This window comes from Camelina sativa, chromosome 1 (assembly GCF_030686135.1).
Source record: "Camelina sativa cultivar CO46 ecotype springtype chromosome 1, ASM3068613v1".
NCBI lineage: Eukaryota > Viridiplantae > Streptophyta > Magnoliopsida > Brassicales > Brassicaceae > Camelina > Camelina sativa.
Window position 1 is genome coordinate 5,249,408 of NC_141880.1, and position 20,879 is coordinate 5,270,286.

At 37.8% G+C, this 20,879-nt stretch overlaps 1 protein-coding gene, 2 non-coding genes and 1 pseudogene across 6 annotated transcripts; 2 read left to right on the forward strand and 2 right to left on the reverse strand.

The window, feature by feature from the left end:
- Positions 1 to 1,742: 1,742 nt before the first annotated feature.
- Positions 1,743 to 6,734, reverse strand: LOC147949562 (uncharacterized; annotated as a pseudogene).
- A 1,144-nt stretch (positions 6,735 to 7,878) lies between these two features.
- LOC104777734 (proteasome activator subunit 4) lies at positions 7,879 to 18,704 on the reverse strand. Of its 4 annotated transcripts, none has more exons than XM_087451621.1 (36): positions 18,143 to 18,490; positions 17,645 to 17,747; positions 17,415 to 17,527; positions 17,147 to 17,269; positions 16,895 to 16,999; positions 16,500 to 16,601; positions 16,237 to 16,402; positions 15,823 to 15,939; positions 15,663 to 15,730; positions 15,461 to 15,562; positions 15,172 to 15,382; positions 14,807 to 15,043; positions 14,593 to 14,720; positions 14,360 to 14,477; positions 14,054 to 14,272; positions 13,803 to 13,961; positions 13,574 to 13,650; positions 13,277 to 13,485; positions 12,858 to 13,065; positions 12,676 to 12,755; positions 12,470 to 12,587; positions 12,223 to 12,393; positions 11,876 to 12,044; positions 11,760 to 11,803; positions 11,617 to 11,659; positions 11,393 to 11,538; positions 11,162 to 11,256; positions 10,181 to 11,067; positions 9,746 to 10,027; positions 9,567 to 9,662; positions 9,298 to 9,476; positions 9,119 to 9,200; positions 8,843 to 8,967; positions 8,595 to 8,687; positions 8,343 to 8,496; positions 7,879 to 8,107 (listed from the first exon to the last, which is right to left on the reverse strand). In XM_087451621.1, the coding sequence occupies exons 1-36, from the start codon at positions 18,301 to 18,303 to the stop codon at positions 8,066 to 8,068; spliced, it is 5,532 nt and encodes a 1,843-aa protein (XP_087307747.1). In that variant the 5' UTR covers positions 18,304 to 18,490; the 3' UTR covers positions 7,879 to 8,065. The 4 variants fall into 4 exon arrangements, with proteins under 4 accessions (XP_087307747.1, XP_087307761.1, XP_087307752.1 ...); XM_087451635.1 differs by having other exon boundaries at positions 14,807 to 15,047; positions 18,143 to 18,469; XM_087451626.1 differs by lacking the exon at positions 16,895 to 16,999 and having other exon boundaries at positions 18,143 to 18,704.
- Positions 18,705 to 19,053: 349 nt separating this feature from the next.
- TRNAD-GUC (transfer RNA aspartic acid (anticodon GUC)) lies at positions 19,054 to 19,125 on the forward strand. Its single transcript has one exon. It is a non-coding gene; the product is annotated as a tRNA-Asp (tRNA).
- A 75-nt stretch (positions 19,126 to 19,200) lies between these two features.
- On the forward strand, positions 19,201 to 19,272 carry TRNAD-GUC (transfer RNA aspartic acid (anticodon GUC)). Its single transcript has one exon. It is a non-coding gene; the product is annotated as a tRNA-Asp (tRNA).
- The last annotated feature ends 1,607 nt before the right edge of the window (positions 19,273 to 20,879 follow it).

The window sequence follows — 20,879 nt, forward strand, 5'->3', positions numbered from 1 at the left end:
TTCTTTCTCTTAGCGTAAACCATGAATGTATTGGCATATTGTTTAAGCGTTACAAATTTGTCAATAGTTTGAAAAGTTGCAGTAGTGATAGAGATATTGATTAATATTGTAAAAAAAATTATGAAAATTTGTCCCTAAAGAAATAATTTTTTATATATAAAGAAGATTGGAGTTTTGCTCACTATCAAATGGAAGATGTTTGAATAAAATTGTAGAATGTTGGTTTAGAAAAATACTGAGAAAAAGAGGAAGATAGTTGAATAAATTCATGACTGTTGGTTTTTCTATTTTAATATTTAGAAGTTGTCAAAAAGAAAACTGAGTAAAATTCTTATTAAAAACCAAATTCTAGAGTTATATTCAAAAAATTGAAGAGCTGACATGAAAAGAAGATGTCTATCTTAATTATATCTATTAAAAAGTTTAACCAATCTACAATTCTTGATAAATAGGAAATGTTAGTGTTTCATAGTATTTAACTGAGAAGCTTAAATATGAATATATCTAAATAAAATGAATGTAAAATTTATACAGCCAAAAAACCCTTTGTTACAAAATATGCATCTTTAGATCAAGCTTTCATTTAAAATATATTTTTTTGAAGTTTTAGACAAGAATTGTAAAATGTTTAAATCTCTCAAGACAAAGTTGTTCATGCATAACATGTATCTAATAATTCAATTATAAAATGAGAAAACCTATGTGAAGTATTAAAACAATCAACGTCAAATTATATTTTTCAAGATTATCACAATTAAAAAAAACAAAGATAAACTCTACATAAAAAACAAATAAGTAGCAAATTAAATTGTTTAAAAAACGGTAAACCATAAAGCGCGGGTATTCATCTAGTTTTTGTAATTCTCTCGCATATAATACACAAAATGATTCAAAAAATGGTTACAAGCTCGACTGCAGATGTAGGAGGGGTTGCTTAAGTTTTTTTATGGTGCTAGCTGTATTCTAATACCGTTGCACAAGTTGTAAAACAATATATTTTTTCTTTGAATATAATTTAACATTAGATCAAAAAAAATGCACAAAATGATTTAACAAAATTTAGCAGGAAGAAAAAACTGTAAGCGACACAAAAATAGTCATATATATGGTAATGAAAAAACAGTATAAAAAGATCAAGAATAGCGTTTTTTTTTTTGTTATTAGTAATGGTTATACATAATAAATTGTTGAGCTACTTAGGTAGATGACCATGGCATTTCGTAAAATAGAGAAAATAACGTTGTGGCAGAAAAACTTGGTAGGGGGGGGGGGCTGAAAAGTCCAAACAATCCTCGGTGTTTAGGCGGGAGTAAAAGTGGCCCACCAGTAGGTTATTCTATGTAGGGAACAACATTGGTAGGACGTAATGATGATACTGATATAAATTGAAATAACTTGTTACAAAAACCATGTATACTAATAATAGTACACTATTATAACACAATAACAATACATTATTTACTATAACATGGTATTTTACATTATCACAAACATGACATAATTTATTGTAACATGTAATTTTACTTGCATACATTATTACTTTATTCTGTCTTATTGCAGCCATCGTATATTAGGGGCATGGCCATGTAACTTGTACGGTAACATGCTTGATACTAATAATAGGACACTGTTATTTTTTTTTTAAAATTAATGTTAAATTATATTTCAAAAAGTAAAAACTGTTTTACAACCAGTGCATCATTTTGCTGAACTTTTCAAAAAAAATAAGACATTTTAAATTGTCAAAATCTAGTGCCTAGCCAAGTAGGAAGAGCATTGTCGTATCGTCGATCTCCCTTGAGTCCAATTGTTAGAAGTTGGTTTCGTAGATGCTTGTCAATATGCTGAATGAGGCGGGAAGGAGGATTGGGGGCTTCGCCATGTTTCCTCCCATTACGCTCATGCCAAAGGGTATAGATCGTTGCCTGGAAAACAGAGGATACGAGGAACTGCTCTGTTCGATCTCTCCAGTTGCAAATGGAGGGGATTATCGAAGACCATCTTGTGGAGAAACGAGTCATGAAAATGCCTTGTGCAATGTTTTCCCATACCTCCGAGCTGAAGCTACAGGCGAAGAACAAATGGTCTCTAGGTTCTGCAGCACTACAGAATACACACTCCCCCAGATCGCCGCGAGACCACTGTGCCATCCCGTCACCGGTGGAGAGCTTATCCCTTAATGCCAGCCAAGTACAGAAGGAGAACTTTGGGGTTGAGTGAACAAACCAAACGCATTTGTACCAAGAGACCTCAGTTGCCGTGGAGCGGATTTGATTCCAAGTTTCCTTGGTAGAAAAACGTGGACGAAACTGACCATTTTTCCCTTTCCAAAGAACCATATCTTCTCTGGTGGATCTGCTTTCAAATTTAGCCAATAGTTCAGCTTCCATTAGAGCATAGTGCTGCAGGCGGTGCCTCCTTCGACCACGTCTACCCCATGCGTCCGCAACTGTCATTGATCTGCTTATTCCCATATCACTGAAACCTCTGTCCCCCATTATGTCAATCAAACGCCCCATGGTTGACCAGTTATCAAACCAGAAAAATGTTTGTGAACCATTTCCCACTTCAGTTCTGCAAAAAGAAGCTGCAGAGTGACGATATTTGAGATTTTTTTTCCACATCCAGGAGCCTGCAGTGGTGGTTCTGAGGCTCCAAAAACACTCCTGCTTGAGTATTGAGCTATGTACCCACTTAACCCACAGAGAGTCCCCCGAAGACAATATTCTCCAGATCAACTTTAGAAAACAAACATCATTCATTTCATTCAGAGATCTTAAACCAAGGCCACCTTCTTTCTTTGGCTTACATATGTCCTCCCAAGCGACCTTAGCTTTGTGAGGATTTAAATCCGGACCAGACCAGAGGAACGCTGAGCATAGTTTATCTATCTCACGAGTACATTGTTTTGGAAGACGAAAAGCAGAACACCAGAAACTGCATATGCTCCAGAGAACCGACTGAATCAAGTTTAAACGTCCCGCAAAAGAGAGGAAACGGGCTGTCCAGGAACCTATTTTTTTTCTTAATTTGCTCAATGAGAGGCGAACAGTCTGAGGGAGACAGACGTTTTGTAACTAAGGGCAAGCCTAAGTACCGAACCGGGAGTTGGCCAACCTCTAAGCTAAAACTGTCCTGAATCTCCTGGCTGGCAGATGCAGATAAACCACCCAGGTAAACTGTAGACTTCTCCATACTAATTTTTAAGCCTGAGCGCTTAGCAAAACTGTCAAACACCTCGATTATGCCTTCAATGGACCTAACCTTACCATCAGAGAGGACCATAAGGTCATCCGCAAAACACAGATGGGTAACACCAAGTTGCTTACATTTTGGATGATAACCAAACTGTTGTCCGACTGCGCTATCTAACATTTTGGAGAGGACGTCCATAACAATAACAAACAGGTATGGAGATAGAGAGCATCCTTGTCTCAAACCCCTTTCACTTTGAAAGAAACCCACAAGTTCACTGTTTACCTGGACTGAGAAGGAAGCCGTTGTCACACAGAGCATTATCCAATGCACAAAAACAGGCGGCAAATCGAGGGTTGTCAAAACGTTTCTCAAGAAAGGCCATTGGACAGAGTCGAAAGCTTTTGATATATCAAACTTGATGGCACATCGACTTGAAATGGAGTCTTTATGATAGTCCTTGACTAGTTCTGTAGCTAGTAGGACATTCTCAATTAATAAACGGTCCTTAACGAAAGCCGACTGATTGCCAGAGATGAACTTTGGAAGGAGAAGCTTCAGACGGTTCGCTAAGATCTTGGAGATGACCTTATAAAGAATGTTACAGCATGAGATGGGGCGGTAATCCTTCATTTCACGTGTCTCAACCTTTTTTGGAATCAGAGCAAGAATTGTAGCATTTGCACCTTTAGGAAGAAATCCTTTATCAAAAAAGGATTGAACCGCAAGTACAAACTCCAACCCAATAATGTCCCAAGCCGCCTTAAAAAACTCAGAGGTGTAACCATCAGGGCCTGGAGATTTGTCAGAAGGCATTGCAAACAACACCGTCTTGATTTCCTCCGCCAAGACTGGTCTTGTAAGGCGTTGCTTATCTTCCAAGGAACACCTAAACGACAATAATGCCTGCAATTCTGCAACCTGAACCCCCGCATAATCAGAAAGGATAAGCTGGAGAAACTCCTTAAAATGACGTTCTGCTTCTATCTTGATACCTGCCTCATCAGCCGTTGGATTTCACGAATCACATTCTGGGCTGCTCGAACCTGAACTGCCCGATGGAAAGTTTTATTATTTTGATCTCCAACTTTCAACCAGTGAAGCTTAGATTTCTGCTTCAAGTATTTCTCCTCAAGTCCTGCAACAAAACTCCACCTATCATAGGCTTGTTTCTCTTCCGCCATAGCAGTGGTAGAGGGATAAAGGAGGTTAAATTCCTGCTTTTCACAAAGATGAGCATATGCTTCCTTCGTTTTCACAACCAAATGGTCAATCCTGTTTCTCGCCATAGCTTTAAGTTTAGGCTTGAGTGCCTTAAGCTTCTTTGTAAACCAGAAAAGAGATGATGTAGACAAGCGGATTGATTCTGTAGTACCCCAAAATTCCTCTACCAATGGCTTAAACTCAGGCATGTCCACCAAGGCATTTACAAATTTGAAAGGTTTACGACGTGGCCTAGGTACCCCTTGACTCACCAGGTTGATTCGACAGCGTGAATGATCCGAACACCCACCTGCTTCGAAAACATTATATGACTGTGGAAAGTCAGCGAGCCAAGCCTCACTTACCAACACACGGTCTAACTTTTTGGATATTAGATCATTCTCTCGCTTATTACACCAGGTAAACAGGGGGCCTTGAGACTCCAAATCAGAGAGAGAACAGTAGTTCACTACGCGAATGTTCCTCTATGGCTAAAGTCTCATTAAAGTCACCGAAAATAATCCAAGGCTTATCCCTCATTAGTGGAGAGTCTATATGACAGCGTAAATCCTCCCATAAGGCTTTCCTCTCTTCCATCAAATTGAATGCATAGACAAAAGAACAAAAAAATTCATTCCCTTCCTCCTCCAACTTAACTGAACAGGTAATAAGTTGCCCAGTTTTGTATACTGGAGTCAATCTCACATTACTCCGCCACACCACCCAGATACGCCCTCGAGCATGATGCTCATAATTAGACAAAATCGACCAATCTTTGAATAACTTTGCACCCAACCACTGTGACTTTCGCTCTTTAACCATTGTCTCCAACAGATGACCAAAACGCAAATTCGGATCACCCACCCACTTCTTTACGATAGAATGTTTTAAAGTACGGTTTAAACCGCGAACATTCCAAAAGAAGCACTACATTAATGACGCTTTGAAGAGTTCCTCTTACTCTGATCCCTAAGATTGATGTTAGGGAGTTGAGTAGTAGGCTTCAAAATAACTTTATGAGTGGTCTTTGAAACACGAGGTAAAACTGGACGTAGTTGAGGGATTTGAGAAGTCTCCAACTGTGTCTCTTGCTGTGTGGGCATACCCGTATCATCCTCCACAGGACTCGAGTCCTCGACAACATCAGTCGAAATCGTTTCTTCATCAAAAACAACCTCCTCTGTATCCCCCTTATCACTTAGAGCTGAAAAAGCATTGGATAGAATAGAAGGTTCTAACAACTTCCTCTCTATAGACTTCTGCTGACCCGGGCTTCGAGTTGTTTTAGGTGTTTTCCACTCTTCCTCTCCTCTAGCAATGTTCCCCACAATAGAAGTAACAACAGAGGGAAGAGGTTCATTTTCCCCTGTTTTGCTAGCATGGGTCGAGGTTGGGATCAATCTTGCTTCTTGATCAGAAACAAGGATAGGAGTGTTTTTAGTTGGTGAAACAGCAGGTTGAGCTAGACAAGTCTCCTTGAGATGGCCCCATTTACCACAAACTCCACACTTTGGTGGCAACCAAGGATAAGAGTACTTAATGACGACCTCAAACTCTCCCTCTTCCTCTCCCATGAATACAAGATCCTTTGGTAAAGGCTTAGTCAAGTCCGCTTCGACCAGAATCTGTGCAACATCAAAACTTGTGCATGCATCAGTTTTCGGGTGGAGGCGTACTGGTTTACCAACAACGCTAGCCAATAACTGTAAACCCTTATGGGTGAACGTGGTGGGTGGAACATCAGTTAGAGTAACCCACAGGGGTATTGACTGCAAAGCATGCTGATTCTCCTCTTCATACGGAGACCACTTCGTTATGACCATGGGAATATCCATGATATTCCACATCCCACGATTCAAAACGCTACTCCTCAGAGACTCACTCCTAATCTGAAACTTCACAGTAGTGTCATTAACTTCAAAAACATCAATCAAAGTGGAGGTGTCTCCCAAACGCCATATTTTGTTTACAATCATATGTATCTTACCCACATGAGAAGCTTTAGTGCTCAAAAATTTCCCAAGCAGGAAATCCTCCCATAGAGGTTTGGAGCCCTGCAAGACGTCCTTTGGAACGATGACCCATTGTTGACCATCAATGTCCACTACATCAAACGGTTGCTTAGTGAAACCATGTTTCCGAGCTACATTGGCATAAGATCGCTTAGATTGTAAGCCCACCCCCTGCTCCAGATTCGTTTCCTTTAACCCTTCCACCCTGTCCTGCACCAATTGCAGACCACCAACCTCCTGAGAAACGTCATCCCCCTGAGAAGAAAACCTCTCATCCGACACCGGAATACCTCCCCCTAGAGTCAGAGAGGCCGGCGGCGGCATGATTCTTGCGTGAAAAGCCAAAATCCTAAATTGCCTTTTTTGTCTCTCGCCACGTCAGCTTTTTTACCAACTCACTTCTTATGAAACTAGAGTATCAAAAAAGGACACTGTTATAACATAATAACAATACATTATTTACTATAACATGTTACCGTACATTATCACATTACTTCTTCACTATCGAAACATGGCATAATTTAATGTAACATGTAATTTTACTTGCATACATTATTCTATCTTATTGCAGCCACCGTATATTAGGGGCATGGCCATGTAACTTGTACGGTAACATGTTTGATACTATATGGTAATTTCCACAACTTTTACAAAGAATTAGAATAATAAATGAGAAACGTGTGAGAGTAGATAACGTTCAAAATTCAAACTAGGTAATCATTGATTATCTGTCGCATGGGGCCCTTATGTTTGTAGGAGACGGGAGGCGAGGAAGGTAATTTTAAGGTGTATAGCAGACATCCGGACATGGATCATAGTTATTTTATGAATTCTTTGTAAAAATATACTTCCTCTTTCTCACAAATATTGATGTTTTGACACTTTCACACATATTAAGAAAAAATTTAGTTTTTATTTATAAATTAATTTATAATTACTTTTTGGTAGAGAGAAAATATAAACCAATAAAAATTCAAAAAATTTACATATTTTTAATAATTATTTCTTGAAGTTTACAAAACATCAATTTTTGTGAGACAAAAAAATATCCAAAACATCAATTTTTGTGAAGACAAAGGGAGTAGTCATCTGGTATAGATACTCTAAATTGTTTAGTAGGTTACCAGTTATTTATTGGCAAAGTTGATCGGAAATAATTGTTGTCTATCTTGATTTTAAAATTAAAAATGAGGTAAAAGATGTTTCGGGTATTGTGGGCTTTCTTCAGCTATTGACTGGAAGAAGACCGAAACGTATGTTTAACTAAAAAAATCCAGACCCACGCGCTGCAGGTCCTCTTAATTTTCCATTTATGCGAAAAATCCCCAAATCGGAGGGTTATAGTCCACGCATTCTAGTCTCACGCGCTAAACGCGCCTTTGGTGCATGTGGTTTTGTTTTTTTCCATCCATGCACGCGCGTATCGTTCAAAAACAAAGTATAACTTATAACTTCAAAGCAGTTGCGATGCCACAATGATGATTATGAAATAAAAAACCGAAACCATGGTTTTATAGCTTTCCTGTTATTGTTTATAATCTATTGGGCACAAAACTAAAAATCAATAAAAGGTGGAGTTACAAAGATGTGGTTCCTTAAACAAGGAGTAGTATTACTGTCTTTGTGACGAAACTCACTCTATTCCCCAACACAAATCAAGCAAAGTACGAAGAAGAGGAAGATGTATCGGCCAATATCTGCAATTGTAGGGAGACAAAATATCACATTATTTCTTCATCACCAGGAATAAATAGACAACGAAACTGTATGCTTTAGTTTAGTGACATAACTGTATAATGTTAGCTTTTTTACTTGTACGTTTTTAAATCTTACATTCGCTATATTTGTTTAATAAGTGAAATATATTTCTAGAAAGTTTCCTCTTTATGCATTTATAAATCAAGGAAAATAATGTAAATTCAAACTCATTACCTCAAGCTGATCTTCGGTGAAAGAGTCTTTCTGGATGTTCCATGTGTCCGCATGTGTTCGTCGGAACTCAGCCACTGCTTTTGTCACAGTCGATTTTATAGGTGTAGGTTCACCCGCGAAACGAGCCAGTAATGTCACATGATCCGGCAACCAGCTGAAAACATTTACAAAAACTTAAGATTAGTCATAGACGTTCAAGTTCAAGTTCAAGCTTAAGCTCTGCGCCACACACTTCTGACGTAGAGATGTTACCTGGGCATGTCATATGGAACAGACAAAACTGAAGCTACCAAACCAAGAACTGCTCCGTGCACCTCCGCAACACACTTGGTTGAACTTGATTTCCTGAAACAACTCGATGCAACTCTAAGGTCATGTTAAAACAAAATGAAAGAAAATATATGCAAATCACAGCTTCTTTTTTTGTTAATTGCGTTTTCACAATGGGCGACAAAAGTTAACACAAAAATGCTGAAAAGGGAAGGGAAGGTTAGTTAAACCTCCGGTTCCTTCTCTTTTGGAATGAGTTTGCCTCTGCATAGGATCTATCACGAAAATCTGCAGCAAAGTCTTCATCTCCTCCTTTCATTAGGCCTGCTAGAACTGCTGCAGCATGTTCTCGTACCTGAAGACCAGATAAAATCAATGAGTAAAGAAAAAACTACGCACTTGATCTTACCATATGCAATTAATCACAAGGTTGAATTATTCAAAAACAACGCTAATGGACAACAACATAATTCTGATGAGGAGAAAAAAAGAAGCTAGGAACTTGCCTCTACTTGGCTGTCAACAAGGAGCTTTTCCACGGTTTTCCAGATTTTCTGCTTCTCTTCATTAGTGAGGATGAAAGTATGCCTAGTAGAAAAGGTTATATAATAAAAATCTTTATTAGTAAAAAGCGTATTTGCTTGTCACTTTGCTACATGTAACATATATAATCAACAGATAATACCTGTACATAAAAGTTCGCAGATATGTCAGGGTTGAAGATCTTATACGCCAGTTAGAGTCATCAGCAGAAGAAAGAATGACTCCAATAACTTTCTGTAGATGAGAGTCTGGGAAAAATCTCCACTTTAGCAGCTCAAAGGTTGCTTTAGCCAATGTTGACAGATCTTTATGTGATGTTTCCTTCAATAGATGGAAATAAATCTTCCATGATTCCCAGTCATGGAAAAGCGATTGAGATGAAAGAAAGTTAAAAAAATATAATGGTTATACCTGTAAGGATATCACTGGATAGAGGAATTCTGCAATTACATCGAGCAGATACGAAGCCCTCCCCGATTTAAAAGATGAGATAATGAAATGGAAGAGCTAAAGATAGGATAAGAAGAAAAAATATTAGTATCAAATGTCTCTCAAGTACTGGGTCGAAAAAAATTTGAGAGAGCCAGTACCGTCTCCATCCATTTAACATCATCTAGAGAATCGCCGTTAGATTGAGCACTTTCCATATCTACATCTGCTGAAGTGTCTAAGCTGTCTGATATGCTAGCTTGTTGAATGTTTGTAACAGCTTCAGATGCTCGTGCACTAATAAGCTTGAACCAATTTTCTTCCCTTAGTCGGCTATCAACATCTGTTCTCCCTTCTTCAGATGGATATTCTTGTTGATATGACATCCGCAGACGAATGTTAGAGCATAATACTGAAAGAATTACACCGATAGCTTCCCTTATCTGTTCATTGTCACACAAAACAAACAGGTTTTCAGAATTTTTACTTTAACACTCATATTTTAGCTTGTCAAAAGACACTCAAATGCATAATTTTTCATGAAAACAAAATGGACAGAGATGTCGAGTACAATAGATGAGTGTGAGACATCTTACTTGTGCCGAGGAATGGGACATATTACAGATCAACTCATCAAGAAGTACGATATGCAGCTTCACTTCTGATATGGGCATCTTTGGTGGAGATAGTTCTATCAGAGCAGCTGAAAGAAAAGCATACCGCTTTGCAACAACAGTGGTGGTCGCACTTGGTGGTAATGGTGCCACTATACAATCCAAAATTTGTTGTCTCATGACAGGAATTTTGGTTCCTTGTTTCCCTTTCCCTGTGACAGCATAACGTATGCATGCAGCCCACTCTGGTATGGATTCTACTGATTGGCCAAGAATAACATTCTGCAACTGAACCATTATCCAGCTATCCCAATCACTAAGAAGACCATTAACATCAGAGTGCAGTACACCTGCTAATGCTTCAGCAGCAACGCACTGTTTTGGTCTCTCCTTGGCATTACAAAACTCCTCTAAGGGACTTTTTAGTGCCATCAACACAGGCACTCCACATTCTTGTGCTAATCGCTTGAAGATACGAGCAAAACTTGGGTCGAATATATCACTTCCTAACAAAGATATCCAACTAGGAGTTTTTGGCCATGAAGCCGAAAATTCGAAAAAGAAACGAGTGATTGACTTGTCCGCCATGCTCTGGAAGGATGAACTTCCATGATTTCTAGAGGAACTATCAGTGTCAGTAATATGGATATGCGAAAGACTTTCAAAAGTCTCCCTGAAGAATCCTTCTTCTTGAAAAATTTGGCTCAATGCTAAATCAAGGGATGAGTTGGCATTTTCTTGTGAAGACACAGAAGGTTGATCCTTTCCTTGCATCTTCTGCGGTGACTCTTTAAGTAGCGTGTTTAAAGCTGAAATTGCTAGTATTCTTGTCTGAGGAAGTTGACTTTTCAAGTTTCTGAGGAAGTGGCCTGTAAATACCACCATAATCTTAGTTAGGAAGGAGAAACTCAAATAATATGAAGAAAAAGCCTTCCAATATATTCCACCAACTAAAATCTGTACCAGCAGTTTCATCAAGAATTTTGAAGGAGAAACTTGGGTCAATCCTAGAGGACATAGCTAGCAGAAGGAGCACTCTGTTAGCCATCAAGTTGTACCTGGAATAAGTAAAAAAACATTATGTCTCCATACCTTCCAAATTATGAACTGAGAGTTCGGGAGCTAAAAGTCTAACTATGTCTACATAAATGCTTTTCCAATGGAAAAAATAGATCAATGGTAGGATAGATATACCGCCAATGCAAGCTAGAAGAATCAAAACTCATGGAGCCGATCTGAGATACAAGATCTCCGGAAGTAGACCCGTCAACACGGCTTTCCAATGAGCGAAGTATATTTCTAGACAGTCCCGCAAAGTGAATGTTATATTTGACAAAAAGCTGCAAGCATAAAAAAATTAGCCAGGAACTGAAGGAAAAAGAAGGCCTTCACCCTAATAACAAAGACTGGACCTTTACCTCAATGATTGCTTTTTGGGATTTCATAGATTCATGATGAGAACTACAGAAGATTAAAAACAAATTTTAATATCAATTTTACACGCATATATGTCCTTAGCAAGAAATATATGTTATTTATTTTAGAAATGTAAAAAGGTTACCTTGAAAGAACACCAAGAAGAAAAGAGGAAAATGATTTTGGATCCTGGAGTAGCAGAACAAACATTAGTTTTTGCATTCGAAATAGAGCAAGGAACAACTAACACTAAATGACTACCGTCGTCAAATGCTTGAGAACACTTTGTGAAGAGAGAATGGCACAAGAACCAAGGACTACATGCTCTGGTACATCCGGATTTCGCAAGTTCTCAGTAAGGGACAGAACACACTTTGAAAGCAAGGGGGGCCATCTCTTTAACAGTTTCAGCAAAGACTTTCCAGCAAGCCTGAATAACACCAGAGTTTAAAGCAAAGCCAGGTCATTAATGTATTGAAAGAAGGGTAAAAGCCCGGAAGAGAATTTTACAGACAACATTTTAGGAGATGTTTAGTCCTTTCCAAAGTTTAAGAAATATAACCATTGACATGCATATTTTAACCACAGATGGACACAAAAGTACTCACACTCGAACAGTCTCATAGTTGTGCAGACACAGGGTCAAAAGATCATCAACCATAAGTGTCAAGGGTTCCGGTGGAGAGAAGTTCGCATCTGTACGAAACAGATGATAGGACGATTGTGATGACCTCCATGTGTTGTGCATGTACGCCTTGTCAATGAGTGCCCATCTAGGCCTGGAAGACAAGAAGATTTGCAAGAAATTAAAATCAAGACGTGTATGTATTTAATTCAAACAAAAGAGAGAATTACCTTCTCTTGCCCTTAGAATGAAACTCTGTAATAAAGTTCGCTGGAGGCTCTACAATCGCAGTAGATTCCAGTTTCCAAGCCTGCCTGTGATTTGACCATTCATCATACTCCAAACTGCCTGCAAACATTCAAAAGACAAGTGTTACGGAGAGAAAACATGCGGCTAGTCAACAGAAAGAAAGCAAGCCAGAAGCTTTCTGCAGTACCATAGTTTCCTAGAGCATCCATTATGCGGATTATTAATATCAGCAAGATGCTGTCATCTGACTTTTTCTCTAACAAGTATCTGCAAACATCATATAACAAAACCATCAAAAGCATATACTTTTAGTAGTAGTATATGCTTTTTAAAGAGAAGTAAGCAGAGCAGCTATTGAATAAACATTACTTGCAGGCTGCATGAATAGTTTCAGCAGTTTTTTCTCGTATTTCAGCACTGCCAACACATGAACCTGATGCTCCAGCAATAAAGAACGGCGGATCTTCATCCATATCATGTCTAGGTGATGGCCTGAAATCAGGTAGGCAAGACAAAACACCTTGCAATGTCGAATCTATACGCAAAAGAGTCACTTTAAGGTGTGTTTTCTCTTCTCCTGCACCACAAATATCATCAATGAGGCAAGCACATGTAAAATATTTGGAGCAAACAAGTATGAATACGGCGCGTGATATCACCCATGCAATATAGAAATGTCAGCCTTTAGCTTTAACATGAAACATGCAAACCACACTGGTATACGATTGATAAATATGTATATATCCTTGAAGTAAGACTGAAACACACAAACTAATGACCGAAATTACCTGCATCAGAGTGGATGTTTGATTGGCAAATACTCAAAAGATCATCTAATGCTGACTGAAGATGGAGGTCTAAGAGCTCATTGGCACACTGAGTTTCCTCTTTGGTGGGAACATGCCACCTGGAGTGTGCCACCTGCTCATCCTTAGAGGAAGCTTTGGTGCTGATCCATTCCTCCAAAGCAGGAGCATCTGGGTGACGAGACAAACATCTAACAAGAGCAGAAAGTTATTGTTTTAAGTAACGAGACAAAAAAAACACACCAAGATATTGCTAAATATTCTTGAGATATTACGCACTTGTACTGGTCAATAGGATAGTAAAGAATCAAACTTCCGAGGAGAGATCGAAGAAGATGATCCCCAGCTCCATTAACCTTTCATAAGGCAACCATCACATTATCAAACAAGCCAGATAAACATACATGCTAAAAATGGTATACAAAAGACAAGCGTACACATCACTAAAAAATGGTATACCAAAAGAAAAATTTGAGTCCATAAATATCATTTCAGGAAAAATTTATACCTTCCAAGATGAGGAATTAAATGCGGAAGATATAGCTTCGATCAAATGACCTTTGTACCGAAGAAGTGAGCTGCCTCCATAAGTGATGGCAACTGACAATACTTTCAGCTGATAATCTATAGCTGCCTCAAGCGCTGGAGAAAGTGTTTGTTTGTCTTTCTGAAAAGGGGTGATACAAGCAACCAAAAAAATTAATTACTTTGCAAACTGAAGAGAATGCAGAAGCTTCAAACAAAAACTATTGGTAGCACCTTATTGACAACAAGGGTCTCTGCACTTCCTTTTCCTCCATACCCAGTGACAGGGATTTCTTTCAAAGAAGATATAACAGCAAGGAGCATTGGTTCAACAATTTGAGAAACTGCTTCTTCGGGGTTTGAATGAACACAGGCACAACAAAGCAGCCCAACCTCGGCGATTGCACCAGGAAGGATATTTGTCTGAACAAACTTTGATATCTTTTTCAAGGCCTGTTAGAGATTAACGCAAACAAGCACTTAAACTTCTCTTTCACCGAAAAGTATAAGGAGTTTCTATAGTAACAGAGACAAACCAACCTGGCTATATAGAGATCCAGATAGTCTTCCAAGTAGGATTTCAAGCATGCAATAGTAATAAGGACCATCCTCAACTAAAAACGTTCCTGATGTTGCCGATGAACTTAGGCCTTCATTTCTACAGCATCAGAAAATCTTAACATAATTAATAATAGATGAGAGGAGTATCAAATGTTATATAACAAAGAAGAAGAGACCACAATAATGAAGCAGGGTTGTAATACATTACTCACATAACACTGCTGGGTTCCAAATGCTGTAACAAAGCGATCAAACGACACAAAAATTCATCCAGCCACTCAGAGAAGGTAGCCATAGTCATGAGTGATAAGTCATCAGAAGTATCGTCCAATACAGCCATCTGCAACATGCAAGGATAACATCGGTTAAAGAAACAAGTATTTTGAACAGTGAATGTTTGAAATATTTCAAGGTTAAAGAGCTTACATTGGAAAATATGGAGCCAATCAGTTGCATAGTTGCCAAGGTTTTAGGGGGGTCATTGGCATCCATACCAAGCAATGCATTTGATAGAGAAATCCCTATAAGATCAAGGAACATCCTACCATCCACATCACCACCAAGATCTTGTGCTTCAGCAGTTGACATGGATGACTGCAGGATTGACCGGCCAGCAAATGCTACGGACATCATAGCAGTTTTCAACTGGTGGGTGGCAGTTGTCTGACTATACATAAACATTTGTTACGAAGTTAATTGATAGATGAGAACTGTCATTTTGCAAGAAATAGATATAGTAAAATAAGGACACAAAAGTCTGTAAGATAACGAAGCGAACACAAACTACAAACCGTTTCCAAAGCCAAATGGAACCGAGACGCCACAAAAGGAAGGACCAAAGAGGGCTCCACATAAGACAACATGGATGTCGCTGCAGCAACTGTCTCGGAAAGATGTTCATTCTTGCTATATTGACCACGATCAATCAGCTTCAACACCACGTCGACAAAAGCTATCCTCTCCGGCTTTCCTAAACAGACTGCTGACAGACTATCTGGATCCCTATAGGATTATGATCTAATCAAGAGACTGCCAATATGATTATATGCATTAAAAATGGTGATATTGTTGTATTCTTACTGCTGCTCACGCTGTAAACGCTTTTGGAATGCTTTCACCAGGTGGAGCAAAAACCGTTCCAAGGAATAAGTCCAACGGCCACCATTAGACGGATGATAATATCTACATTTAAACAATAGAGAAACAGTAAGTAGAACAGTTGTAACTTTGCAGTTTACGAAATAAATAAACAAAAGAGCGTTATAGGTTTCAGTCAACAAACTGTTCTAAGAGGTTGACCAATTTCTTGAACTGCTCATGTGCCGAACTTCCAGGTTTCAGAAAGTATACCTGAAACAGAAGCCAGAAAATTCATCCCATTAAGATCTATTAGTCAGATACAGCAGAGAAATGCAGTAAAATCAAAATGTACAATAACTTACAATAGATTGTGCAATTGATTTTGATGGAGTAGTAGTCCTGTTAGAGAACAAGAATCTTGTGTTTCTGGGAACATCAACTGAAAAAGGATATGATCCACTTCCATTTGCAACAGGAACCTAAAACTGAATTAAATAAGAATCCGGTGTATGGAGGAAAAGGTAATACAGAATCTGGAAGATGACAGGAGGCCGGACAGAAGCATCTGAATCTCATTTAAATTTTGCCATCTATACGACTATACATCCCCAGCTGCTTTCAAGCATATCAATTTTCTATTTTCCAGTTCAGTTGTCCAGACATTCCGTGAGAGAAAAAGTATATGGTTTCCAAAATAAAACAGAAGCCAAGATTTTTTGACATTTTAGGTTGGAATTCTAAAGACTTAATAGCAACACCAGGAAAACTTCACGCACCTCAAACATATTCAAGAATCTACTGAAAAGCATGGGAAAGTAGGACTCCCAGTCGATAAAGCTGCAGTTTTTTATCACACGAGCTAGCACAGCAGTCCACTGACTATTCCAAAATTGACAATTTGGTATGGAATCCCAGAGCTCTAGACAGTTTTTTATCCATTTTCTACAAGGTCAGAAGAAGAAAAACAAAGTAATTCCTTCGTTAAAATGTGAAAAAACCAAAGATATCACCGGTTACCAAAACAAGAATTTGTCCTTACTCAGAGAAGAAATCCTGATTTTCGGGGTTCGTAGGAAGAAACAATCCCACGAAGCCAGAGCCCTCAAACGAGGAATTATGCCAGGGGTTCTCCAAAAGAGACCTGAATGTGAGTAGAAGAAAAAGGTGAGCACACTATAGCATCTAATAGACTCTAATTTCAGCAATAGTCTTAAATTGTCTAACTCAAATATCGTATTATCTGTAATGATTCTACTGAAAAGCTTGAATTAATCATTTACCCCTACTAATGAAGGCACGAGGTATCCTAATAGTAAGTTTTTGATATGATGCTTTACGCATTGATTCACAGAGACTGACGTGCTAACATAGGGACGTGGTATACAGGAGTGAACTACTGAGAAATATGACGGCCATAGTGAAAAGTTTTGTAACCTCATAATAGATCCACATATAATGAACACGATGATTCCTACAGTACTTTTCCCCCCCTTCTCCCAACTCTTTGTCCAATGCAGCAATATAACAGAGTGGTTCCAACTTTCACATATAGGAATGCAAGATAGAACAGACAGGATCATGATAGTGTCGTAATAATGCTCTTTGACAATACTAGATACACTAACGCATTTGTAGAAGTAATAACACTACCATGATGAATTTAAAGATCCCATGCCAACAACTTACATGAATTCGGACCATATCTCCGATGCAGCCCCTTGTGGAAAAAATCTCCTACAGGAACGAATGAGAGAAGTAACAGCCGTAAAGTGTCGTTGTCTCAATCTCCAACCTTCAGGACCCGGGCTCCTACAGATGATACAAATTTGAAAACATTAAAGATGAAACAAAACCAAGACATCAAAAACGGAGATAGAAAATTAATTCCCTTCATGAGTATCTAGGAAAAAAGGACCCATAAACTATGCCTGCCAGAAAATCAAAGAGGACAAACCTGCTGAAATGTGCATGAATCAAGGTATCATACAAGGGCCTCCACGGAACTTTCAAAGACAGCTTCTTACGATACTTGTTGATCAGTCTGACTAAAACATTACCCCATCTAACCTATTGTACCAGAAACAATCACTCAAACGGTAAGCATAATATAGTGGAAAAAAGTAAAAGGTATATGAGGAAACGGGTAGGTAACTGTTGAGTTTATTCTGGTATTAGCCTTCGAACCTGTGCATACAACTTATTCTCAGATGAATGAAAAATTTGTAAGCCAATTTCCACGAGGTCAGTAACATCTTCCACGGACAATTCACTTTTCGCTCTAACAAAGCTGCAAAATGTATTAAGAAAACGCCATCAGACAATAGCAAAGTACAGCATCATAAGAACCAAGTATGCCCAACTTACAAAGTGAAACATCATGATGCAAGTTACTACACAATCAATCCCAGCTACATAGAGATAACCAGAAATTAACCGGAACACCTAACACACTGTTCATTTAACTCAGTCTTAGTCGTGTATTGCGAACACCTAAACCCCAGCAAATAAATTTCGATATACTGACTCGATTGTAAACTGAGCTAATCGTCTCTTAAATTCATCATCCACGTCTTCAAATCGCAACAAGAAGCAAGCAATTCGAACGAAATTAAAAAAAAAAAAAAAAAAAAAAAAAATTGAACGAGGGTTTTTTGCAATCAAACCGCGAAATCGAGGACTCACAGTTCAATAACGGAGATCCATTTAAGAGTGGCGTAAACAGACTCAGGATCATCAGGTCGGTGCAACTCTTTGACGCTACGCACGACACGAGCGAAGGACTCTTTCTCCTTCTTCGTCTCCTCCGCTACAGGCGGCGGTAACCATTCATTGTACAGATGCATCTCTTCTTCTCAGTCTCTCCCGTCTTCAATTTTTCTCTGCAGATTTGATCTGATGCAGTTCTCTTCTCTCTCGGACTCTGAATTTATAGCTGCGTTTGCTTTTCTCAGTTTTTTTCTTCTCTTGTTTTCTTTCCAAGCAAGAAAAATCATATCCAAGGAAAAGGACAATGAACACAACACAACACACACAATATAATAGCAAATGAAATACAGCTTGGTGAAACAAATTAATTAATTATCGTATTGACTTTACCGTTGACTGGCTACCGGCAACAGGTGCTGCAGCAGGTATGTATTACCCACCAATTTACCGAAACCGACTAATATTATTTTAAGTTAGCCCCGTAAGTTTTAGCTATAATTTTATTCTCTAAGCTGGAACGCATTACTGTCCAGTGTCCACACAAGTAATTTCTCTCCGGCCAATAAATTGTGAATTAAATTCTGACCGTGCTATGGTGACACATACGCATAGATGGATATTTTGTTGTCAACAGGTGGAATTATATGCAGCTATTATTGTTCATCGAAATTTTATACATTGCATGTATGATGACGACATTCACATTGCAGTTTTTTTTTTCTTTTTTGTTAGGTCAGGGCTGTGATAACTGATAAGATTCCACGTTCTAAATAACTGACTAAAAAGTTATTAAATGATAAATTATTACTAAGATACTCCCGATTGAAGTTTAATTTGTATTGGTATTGAATTCTAGATTAGTTTAAGGGAAGTAAGCAAACAACAAGGTCGTTGTAGTATAGTGGTAAGTATTCCCGCCTGTCACGCGGGTGACCCGGGTTCGATCCCCGGCAACGGCGATTTTAACTTTTTTTTGTACCTTATTTTTTGAAGATTTTATACTTATAAAACTTTTAGTTTTGGATAGCAACTAAGTCGTTGTAGTATAGTGGTAAGTATTCCCGCCTGTCACGCGGGTGACCCGGGTTCGATCCCTGGCAACGGCGAATTTTTTTTCCTTTTTGAGTGCAACAGGTCGTTCTTTTGTGTGACTGGAATGAAGACTTAAAGGCCTATTTATATGACCCATACCAATAATTGTTAAAGGCCCAAACAACAAACCAGAATTTTTATTCAGCAATTACGAAGATTTTTTGTTTTTTTTTTTGCCATTTAGTAAATTGTATGGTTTTTTATTAATAACTTGTACTTACGGAAAATATCAAATGATTGTTTTTTTTATATGCTTCACATCTAGCAAATAAAACACATGACTCGTTTGCAGGAAAGAAAAGCATACGGTATATAGTTTTATTAGAGTGGACTTTCCTACAAATCCAAAACAAAATGTGAATAGCCCACTTACTACTAACTCGTACAAAGCTTACAATGATATAGAGCATGTAGTGATTCATTCATGCCTTTATGAGCTAGAGAAAGTTACACGGTTATGCGAAAGAACAAACCTACTATCTCAGGGAAACCATTTTTTAAAAAAATCTCGACAAAACGAAGATGATAAATGAAGCATTGTTCTTTTGTATATGATGTATCTCAGGATCGGAGTCTCATATTCATGAACAATATTGTCTTGTGCATTTTGTTGAATCTTAAAACACAAGGTTAGGGTAATGAAGCAGCGTTAGATGGTGCATAGTCCTCTTAAATGCTAATGTCTATTTGTGCAGAAATTAAAATCTTTTTTTGTTAGATGGTGAAGAGTTCTCAAAACTCAAAATATAGCATGCCCATATGATATAGAGTGATCTGAGAACCTATAATTAACCTAGTTTCCTAATATGCAAAACCGAGTAATATTCATATATATATATATATATATAGAAGCATCTTCATTAATATTCCAAACATTAATATCTTCAAGATTAAGCATCTTCATATATATATATATATATATATATAGAGAAGCATCTTCATTAATATCTTCAAGATTTCATATACCATTTGTCTCAATACAGAGAGGAAACATTCCAAACACATGTTAGTTTTATGCTACAGTTGGGAAAATATATATATGAACGATCCACTTGATGATGGTATACAATAGTGAAAGGGTTGATTCTCGCTTAAGATCGGTAGTTTTCTCATCTAAGATTATGTAAAATACATACTTTTATGATTGACAGCCAAACTAAACATTCTTATTAATTGTAAGTTAATTTTCTCGAAGTTACATCTGAATAAAAAACAATCTAGTAGTATTCATATCATTATAGAGATAGAATTTTGTGCCTCAGAATTTGGAGTCTTTGGGGGCGTATTCAAACCATGATTTTGGAGAATTTGACGGGAATTAGGAAATTTAGAATTTTGATAGATTTTAGGGAAATTCATATGATTTTCTGTAAATTTTTTTCAAAATCCACCTAAAACCATGAGATTTGGATTTCTGTATTTTTAACTAAACAAATCCTTCAGAATCCTAAAAATTATTAAAATCCTAATCCACAAAACTGTTTTGAATAACAGTGGATTTTCAAGTAGATTTTTAAATCATCAGTTCAATAACAATGGATTTTAAAGTAGATTTTTAAATCATCAGTTCAATAACAGTAGATTTTAATAGACTTTTTAAAATCCATGATTAAATAACATA